The 10,016-nt window shown below is 37.6% G+C and overlaps 1 protein-coding gene across 1 annotated transcript in view; it reads left to right on the top strand.

The window, feature by feature from the left end:
- Positions 1 to 8,844, top strand: part of RAD18 (RAD18 E3 ubiquitin protein ligase) — a 111,428-nt gene extending 102,584 nt beyond the window's left edge. The window contains exon 13 of the mRNA XM_004368293.2: positions 7,540 to 8,844. Coding sequence (XP_004368350.1) covers positions 7,540 to 7,642 — 103 coding nt within the window. The 3' untranslated portion in view covers positions 7,643 to 8,844. The remainder of the gene's footprint in view (positions 1 to 7,539) is intronic.
- The last annotated feature ends 1,172 nt before the right edge of the window (positions 8,845 to 10,016 follow it).

The raw sequence follows: 10,016 nt of genomic DNA, 5'->3' as shown, positions 1-10,016 counted from the left end.
GGACCAATAAGCAACATCATGATAAACGGAGAAAAGATTGAAGTTGTCAAGGATTTCATTTTACTTGGATCCACAGTCAATACCCATGGAAGCAGCAGTCAGGAAATCAGAAGACACATTGCATCGGGCAAATCGTCTGCAAAAGACCTCTTTAAAGTGTTGAAAAGCAAAGATGTCACCTTGAAGACTAAGGTGCGCCTTACCCAAGCCATGGTATTTTCAATTGCATCATATGCATGCGAAAGCTGGACAGTGAATAAGGAAGACCAAAGAAGAATTGACACCTTTGAATTGTGGTATTGGCGGAGAATATTGAATATACCATGGTCTGCCAAAAAAAACGAACAAATCTGTCTTGGAAGAAGTACAACCAGAATGCTCCTTAGAAGGAAGGATGGCGAGACTACGTCTTACATACTTTGGACATGTTATCAGGAGGTATCAATCCCTGGAGAAGGATATCATGCTTGGTAGAGTACAGGGTCAGCAAAAAAGAGGAAGACCCTCAACGAGATGGATTGACACAGTGGCTGCAACAGTGAGTTCAAGCATAGCAACTATTGTGAGCATGATGCAGGACCGGGCAGTGTTTCGTTCTGTGGTGCATAGGGTCGCTACGATTCGGAACCGACTTGAGGGCACCTAACAACAACAACAGTCTTTCTCTGTGTCTTTGGTTTTATTCATTCTCCCTTGCTCCAAAAGGGGTGGGACCAGTGGAGTATTTTAGATGGCCAGTCACAAGCCTTTAAGACCCCAGATGCTATTCACCAAAGTAGGTTGTAGAACATTTTCTTTATAAACTGTGTTAATGCCAGTGGAGATAGATGTTCTCCGAGACCATGGTCCCCAGCCCTCAGCTCGGTAGTTCGGTCCCTCAGGGAGTTCGGATTTATCTATGAAGCTTTCATGACCTTGCCTTGGTGAACAGAAATTCTTAATTATACTGTCAAGTTTAGTAATCTTTTCCTTTATGGTTAGCATATTTTATGTTCTTTGTAAGAAATTTTGTTTATCCCAAGGTCATAAAGATATTTTCCTATGTTGTCTTCAGAAAGCTCTTTTGTATTGAGGCTTCTAAGCTGTGAATATGGTCTCTTAATACGTTTGTTTATGTTCTGATTATTCATAAAATCGTTAGTTCTTAATCTTGTTTTGTAGTTTTCTGTGTAGAGGTTATATACATCTTTTCTTAGATTTAGTTCTGGACATTTGGTGTTTTTTGATGTTATTGAGAATGGTATTTTTTACTGTTTTCTAATTGCTTGTAGCTAGTGTATACAACTAATTGATTTTTTACATTGACCCTGTGTTTAGAAATTTTGATAAATTTGCTTAATTCTAATAATTCATAGTTTTGGGTTTTTTTTTTTTTTTTTTACATATATGGCAATGTCACCTCCTTGTAATACCGTTTGTATCTTCTTTACTGCTTAATTGTGCTGGTAAGGACCTCTAGTTAAATGTTGAATAGAAGTGGTAATAAAGACATCCTTTTCTTTTCTCATTCTCGGTCTTAGAGAGAAAACTTTCAATATTTTACTATATATTCCTATTTTTTAACATGAGTGGGTATTGAATTTTTGAAAGTTTTTATTGAGATGAACATGGGACTTTTCTCCTTTATTATGCCACTGTAGTGAATTAGGAAACCTTGGTGGTGCAGTGGTTAAGAGCTATGGCTGCTAACCAAAAGGTTGGCAGTTCAAATCTACCAGGCACTCCTTGGAAACTCTATGGGTCAGTTCTACTCTGTCCCGTAGGGTTGCTATGAGTCAGAATCAACTCAGTGGCAACGGGTTTTTTAACGGGTGGTGAATTATATTGATTGGTTTTTCAAATGTTAAATCAATATTGCATTCCTGAAATAAACCTAATTTAAAGATGATTGTTTATCTTTTTTTATATATTGCTAGATTTGGTTTCTTAATATTCTGTTTTGTTATTATGTTCATGAAAGAAAATGGCATGTGACATTTCTTCCATGTTGTGCCCGTCAAATTTTGGTATCAAGTTTATGCACCGGTATTCTGTATGGATCCTTTGCCCCGTACAGAGCCAGAAGCCAAATAAATAATTATATATGAATGGAGCTTGAAGACATGCTGAGTGAAATAAATCAATCACAAAGGGACAAATATTTTATGACCTCACTTATATTAAAAAAAAAGGAAAGGCAAATGCATGAAGACCAAGGTTTATTAGTGGTTGCCAGGGGCAAGATGGAGGGGGAAAGAGAAAGTTATTACTTATAGAATACTGAGTTTTGGTTTATGGTGATGAAAAAATCGCATCGATTAAGGGTAGGGTTGCGCAGTCTATTATTGTAGGTGCTATCAATAAGTTGTTCACCTGTAAAAAGTTAAATTGCTAAAGTTGTGTGATAGACCTATTTACAATGACCAAAAACAAAAAAAGAGTAGGTGTTGAGACTGCTTATGTACAACCAGATACCTCATGGGATTTGGTTCATGGGATATTGCAGTTAATTGGCCTAATAATGTGTTTAGTGCTTCTCTTGTACCTCCTAGTTCATTGCATAGTGCCTGGGGTCTTAAAAGCTTGCAAGCGGCCATCCAAGGCACAATAATTGGTCTGTATTTGCCTGGAACAACAGAAGAAGGAGAGTCAGGAATAGGAGGAAGAAGTGGAATGTGTGGCTAATTGCCTGTATGAACAATGGCCTCCTTTGCCATGAGACCAGAACTGAATGGTGCCTGGCTACCATTACTGAACATTTTGATCAAAGATTCCATAGAAGAATCCTGATCAAAAGAGGAAAAATGCGGAACAGAATTTCAGATTCTCATAAACTCCACAGACTTTCTGAAGTCATGGAGGCTGGATGAACCCCTGAAAGTATTGCCCTGAGATAATCTTTAGACCTTAAACCAAAAATATCCCCTTAAGTTTTCTTAAAACCAAACAATAGCTGAGCTTGACTAGTAAAAAATGTCTGCCTTGAGCATTATGCTCTTTTAAGAACTATCTATATGGGATCAAACTGACAACAGCAACTCAGAAGATTAGATAGGACCTTAGGGGGCAGTGTGTCTATGTTAATGGCGGAGGAACAGCTCAGAGAAGGGTGAGAATGGTTGGTTGCACAACCTGAAGAATGTAGTCAATGTCACTGAATTGTACGTGTAGAAACTGTTGAATTTGTGTCTGTTTTGCTGTATAAATTCTCAACAACAACAAATAAATAAAATAAAATTTAAAAAAAAGTTAATTGTAATCCCCCAGGGCCCAGACCAAAACCCACTGCTGTCAAGTTGATTCTGACTCATAGCAACCCTACAGAACAAAGGCTGTAAATCTTTATGGAAGCAAACTGACACATCTTTCTCCTGTGGAGTGGCTTGTGGGTTCAGACCGCCAACCTTTTGGTCAGCAGCAGCCAAGTGCTTTAAGCACTGCACATCAGGGCTCTTTATCCCCAGGGCAACCACTAAGAAAATAAATTTTTAAAATATAGTAAAAGAAAAGACAAGGAAATTAAAATGGTACACTAGAAAATGCCTATTTAACACAAAAGAAGACAGAAATGGAGGAATAAAGGAACAACAACAACAAAAAAGATATATAGAAAGCAAACAGCAAATGGCATGTGTAATTCTAACTTATCAGTAATTACATTAAGTATAAATGGATTAAACATTCCAATTAAAATGCACAGATTGGCAGAATGGATGAAATACATGGTCGAACCATATGCAATTTACAAGAGACACATTTTAGATTCAAAGACACAAATAAGTTGAAAGCATAAGAATGTGAAAAGATATGCCATGCAAACAGTAACTAAAACAGAGCTGATATAATTATACTAATATCAGACAAAATAGACTTTAAGACAAAAAATTGTTATACTGAAAAAAAAAGAATGTTTTATAATGATAAGAGTAAATCCATCAAGAAGATATATCAATTATAAATATATGTGTACCTAACAACAAAGCCCCCAAATACATGAAACAAAAAGATAAAGGGGGGAAAAAAAAAACTTGAAAATTAGAGTAAGATGAGAAAAAAGGTGGGAAAGGAAACCACATAGTTGCTTTTCAAGGAGAAAAGTCCATTAAGGAATTATTGTGGGTGGCCCTAACGTCACCTTGTTTACAGTTCTTTGTGGGTGGAGAGCCAAGCAGGCTAAAGGCAGAGTGTGCCTGTGGACTTGCTTCTAGACAGTTACCTTGTTCATCGATGGCCTTGCCTGTAATGGCGAGGGGGAGGGAGTTACTTAAGAGAATAGAATCTGGAAAGCTCCCTGTCTTTGCAGGTCCCAGGCACATTCTATAGACTCTAGTCTGTCTGTCCATGTTCCCTTAAAAATGTACCAAGAACAAAATTTAATAAATACTACACAGGGTTATCACTAATATTTTTGTATCACTTATTTGACTTTTCAAAATGTTAAGTTTGTTGTTTGCTATTGACAGCCATCTCCCACTTTCTATTCCTTTTGAACCCAGTACCTCTGTGTTGCCATTAAACCATGTTTTCCTATTCTGAATTTGGGAAATAGTTTCTGGAATCAAGAACAGGTCTGTACATTTATTATCTTTTCTATTTTTCCTTTTCTAAGATTCAGCTCGTGCCTCCAGCTTGTACAGAAAGTTTTGGATACCAATTCTGTCATGTAGCATATTGGGTCTCCCTTCTGGTTTAATATTGCCTATTGCCTACCAAAGAGTTTTCTATAGTCTGGCAACAAAAGCAGAGAGACCCACCCCTCTTAAGAGGCGTTTATCCAGAGACACAAATAGTTCTATCCCAAGAAAGCCTCCATGTTGGCTGATATTTTTTCTTTCTTTTATGCCATTATTTTTTAAGTAGTAGATACTAATGAAATCAGCAAAAATTATTTCTGAGTATTTGAGAAGACAAATATCGTGCATTCACCTAATATCTATCAAATTCCTAGTATATGCTACTTACCTAAGTAGATACTTTCATATTCATTTTAATATTGAATCCCTATGATAACTGGGTAAGTAAAGAATTCTATTCATTTTGTTTTATGAGAAATTTAAGCCCAGAAGGGTGGTGAATTCTCTAGAATTTCACATCTGATATATTGCTATAGCTCACGCTTGAATCTCCTAAGCCCAAGTCCGGTACTTTTCCCACTGTGCCATACCTGTGAATTAGCACTACACAACTATACTCAAGTATTTTGTCTAGATTGAGTTCTTCATCAGTTTACACCCTGTAATAAAGAGTCTGACTCCATTTTTTGATGGTTGTCTGCTGATAGCTTATAAGCCTCACCCCTCCCTCTTCCTCTTCTACCCCTACATCCGGGCAATCTGATAAGAAAGCCCAGGTACTCCTTCCTTCGGCACTGGCGGGAAGTTCAAGCCGCACAAGACTCTGCCTATGCGTGGGAACCCTCCCCATGACCCAACTCACTAACCACCATAAAAACCCTAAACAAGTCTCCTGTTCTTGATCTCTCAAGCCATTTTTGGACCAGGCTAGGAAGTCTGCCCTGTTCTACCCAGAAAGCCTCATTATGTGAGTAATAAACCTTTTCTTACCCTCTTGGTGTATGTGTGCTGTCACTGTTTTTGCTATCCATACCATATTTTGGGTAGGAGGTTCATCCTGTCTTTGTAGGGTAGCCAAAACACACTCTGACTCATTAGCTGTATTTTATTGCTGTATTTATGTTTTTGCAATAAAGTGTCAGTATGCTTCATCAAGCAGACTTACCTTATGTATAATGTAACTTGTGTTGCAGTTTGCTTTAAAAAGAAAAATAAATTTCCTTTGTGACCTTGGATAGAACAACAAATATCCCATTTATGGCAATCATACTATTATAGATTACAAAAGAAAGTTTAAGTTTTCATCATCTCAAAACCACAAGTATATAAAAGTTACAGAGGGAAGAATAAAGTTAATTAAAAGAGTGCAGATGTAGTAGGTGTATGTGTATGGTATCTTCCTAGAACTATGATAGATGTTTCTGTTTATATCAGGTATGATCAGTAAAGAAGCCCTGGTGGCACAGTGGTTAAAGAGCTTGGCTACTAACTGAAAGGTCCGCGGTTCAAACCCACCATTTCTAGCTGTTTCTCAGGAGAAAGATGTGACAGTCTGCTTCTGTAAGGATTTACAGCCTTGGAAACCCTTTGGGACAGTTCTACTCTGTGCTGTAGGGTTGCTGTGAGTTGGAATCAACTCGATGGCAGTGGGTTTGGTTTTGGTTTATAATCAGTAAAAATCACCCCCATTTTAGGTCTTCAATTCTATGAGTTTTTTTTTTTAAGTTCCCCGCTGCCTCCTCCCCCCAGCCCTGGTACCACTAATCTTTTGTCTTGATGGGTTTGCCTATTCTAGATATTTCATATAAGTGGGATGGCACAATATTTGGCCCTTTGTGTCTAGCTTATTTCCCTTGACATAATGTTTTCAAAGTCTATCCATGTGGTGGCATGTATCAGAACTGCATTTCTCTTTATAGCTGAATAGTAAATACTCCGTTGTATGTATATACCGCACTTTGTTAATTCATTCATCTGTTGATGGGATTTGGATTGTTTCCACCTTTTGATTATAGTGAATAATGCTGCAGTGAACATTGGTGTACATGTGTCTGATTCGTTGCTTTCAATTCTTCTGGGTATATAGCTAGGAGTGGAATTGCTGGGTCATATGGTAATTCTATGTTTAACTTTTGAAGGAGCTGCCACATTGTTTTCCACAGCCACTGCACCATTTTACATTCCCACTAGCAATACACAAGGGTTCTGGCTATAGGGATGGCTGTGAATAATAAACTGTCCTTCCTCTCTACCTAGGAGTCCTGTGTCCTCTGCCAGTATCTATGAAGCTGTGGCAGGCTAAACTCTTTAGCTTGCACATAGGGTAAAATCTCAGACTCTACGGTTTTTGATATATTTATATTGGGTTTGCTTATAGACAGCATATAGTTGTGTCTTTCTTTGTTATTCAGTTCATGATCACTGGTATGTTTGAGCACGTACTTAAGAATTCATTAAAGTTTTAGTGGATTTTTTTCTAACCCAGGTGTATGGCAGCTAACTCTTTCTCCCATGCGCTGCCAAAAGTGAGAGAATTTGTGTGCCCAACTCTCCTTGAAGGGGCTTATCTTTCTTTGGAATTTTGTTTTCTAAGGTTGCCCTACAACCTCAGATCTCTGACAGGCCCAAGAAAAGTTAGGATTTTGTTAGATTCTCCAGAGCTTTTTCTTGTTTCTAGGGTGGGAGCAGTGTTTTGTTTTGTTTTATTTTACAGCGTTCTGTATGCTAAGAAGTGTAAAACTTTGCAAGAATTTAGTTCAGAAGAAAGAAATCAAGTTCTGCCTCTATCTCTTACTAACTGTCCATCTTTATTAATTGACTGTTTTCTTACTTTAAAGTTGGAATAATAGTGATAATAGATTTGTCAGTAGAGCAGAGAGCTATTTTGAGGTTTACATAATGCCTGTGAAAGCACTTGTAAACTAGAAACTGCTGTAGAGTAATGATCTTTATTTTCTAAAATGCCATTTCCTTTTTCTCTCTTCAGAAGCGATCTTCAAGACACAGAAATAAGTCCAAGACAGACCGGTCGCAAAAGAGCAGCTGAAAATGCAGAGACTGAACCAAGAAATAAGCATAATAGGAATTAGTGTGGGCTTTTGCTGACTTCCAATGCAGTGATTGAAATATGGTACTTTTTGTTGCCATATAGATTTCATATTTTTAAATGCCTAGAAGAAGAAGTTAAATTCTAGATAGTATGGTTAATTGATTTTCATTCTTTGTTGCCTTTCCAGAATTTTTTTTTTTTTTTTTTTAACAAAACATCTTCACTTGGACAGTTACCTCCTCCCTCTAAAATCTCTCTCCCTGAAAATATTCACATCCACATGTTCACCGCTTTGCAGACTGGATGGCCTCTTTCGTAAAGGGGTTTTGTTTTGTTTCGTTTGTTTTTAAGTTTCAGAATGTCTTTAAGAATGTTCTTCTCTTCCATGGAGAAACCAGCTTCACAAAAGGATTGTTTTCAACCTCTCTACCACAAGGAGCAGTTGAGGAATTAAGCACTTCTCTATTTTTTGAAAAACTGAATGTCATAATTCAAACCCTTGGTGTGTCTAAGCACCCAGTTACATGATTGTTGCTGCCCAAGTTTAATGTAGTAGTTGGTTAGACATGTGTTTACACATTACTTGGAGTAGGATGTTAACATTGTAATTTAAAGAAGTCACAAACAACTTGAAAACATTGAGCATATTCTTCTGAAATGGTACTTAGAAAGTATTACGATTAGGTTTTTTTTCACTTGGGTAAGTAGAATGTTTTAACACTGCACCTTAGCTATTAAATAAAAAGTATGCAATAAATGGATTTTTTAAATGAGTAGACTGTATATCACTTTAAAATAATGTCTTTGAAACAATATCCTGTGAATAGTTGAATATAAGCTACATAACATTGATCAGAAATTGTCTGTGTGCAAAATGTCCACCATTCCCCGTTTCCTTCCAGAGTTCATAATGCCTCTCTTGCATTGCAGAGTCAGCCCTCCCTGCCCCCAACCTAAACACATCAGCTTTCAGATAACATGACAGCAAATGCTGACAGTGTTAAGAGAACAAATTTATGAATGTGCCAGGCACATTTGTGACTTCCTCTTTCCAAAGAATGTCTCATTGACCTTGGCTTTTCCTTATGCTTTGAGATTTGCAGGTAATGTGTAGTCTCATTAAGACTGAGGGTTCAGTGTTTTCACACTTAAATGTTTTCTTCAAGAGTTCCCTGAGCTTTAAATGGTTCTATAAGAATTTGTCATAGTCATTTCATCAACTAAAAATCATGACTGATGCATTAAGGAAACTAAAAGCAGCACCACTCACTGAATCCATCAAAGGATCTGATGTGAGGTAAGTAAGCAATATCAAACAAAGGAGTTTAATGTTGATGTGATATTGGCGTCACTGAGTTGCCAGAAATTACCCTAAACAAAACTACTTGTTTCATTAAAATTACACAGTTTGCTATAAATTAAACTGGAAGTAATCACTACTTTAACTATAGCAAAAGTAACTTGCAAGGGGACATTTGGCAATGTGTAGAGACATTTTTAACTGCCACCACTGTGGGCGAGGGGGAGGCATTGTTACTGGTATCAGTGAGTAGAGGCCAGGTATGTTGCTAAATGTACTATGATGCACAGGACAGCCGTCAGGACAAAGAATTATCCAGCCTAAAATGTCAAACTGTCAAAGCTGAAAAACCTGCAGTCTAAAAGAACTCACCAGTCTACTTGAAAAATAGACCTAAAGGGCATTTATTGAGCAATTGCTATGTGCTAAGGTCTATATGAAGATCAAAGACTACAGCCTTTAGTATGGATTACACCTCAACATAAAGAAAACAAAAATCCTCACAACTGGACCAATATGCAACATCGTGATAAACGGAGAAAATATTGAAGTTGTCAACGATTTCATTTTACTTAGATTCACAGTCAATGCCCATGAAAGCAGTAGTCAGGAAATCAAATGATGTATTTCATTGGGAAAATCTGCTGCAAAAGACCTCTTTAAAGTATTAAAAAGCAAAGATGTCACTTTGAGGACTGAGGTGCACCTGACCCAAAACCAAAAAACCAGACTTGTTGCCGTGGAGTCGATTCTAACTCATAGTGACCCTATAGGACAGAGTCGAACTGCACCATAGAGTTTCCAAGGAGCGGCTGGTGGATTCAAACTGTGGACCTTTTGGTTAGCAGCCGTAGCTCTTAACCACTGTGCCATCAGGGCTCCTGGCCAAGCTATGGTATTTTCAATCACCTCATAGGCATTCGAAAGCTGGACAATGCATAGGGAAGACCGAAGAAGAATTGATGTCTTTGAATTATGGTGTTGGAGAGGAATATTGAATATACCATGGACTGTCAGAAGAATGAACAAATCTGTCTTGGAAGAAGTACAGCCAGAATGCTCCTTAGAAGCAAGGATGGCGAGACTTTGTCTTACGTACTTTGGACATGTTATC

The sequence above is a fragment of the Trichechus manatus genome, unplaced genomic scaffold, assembly GCF_000243295.1.
Source record: "Trichechus manatus latirostris isolate Lorelei unplaced genomic scaffold, TriManLat1.0 scaffold00001, whole genome shotgun sequence".
Lineage (NCBI taxonomy): Eukaryota > Metazoa > Chordata > Mammalia > Sirenia > Trichechidae > Trichechus > Trichechus manatus.
The sequence above is the reverse complement of the archived record's forward strand: the minus strand, read 5'-3'. Positions and strand labels throughout refer to the sequence as shown.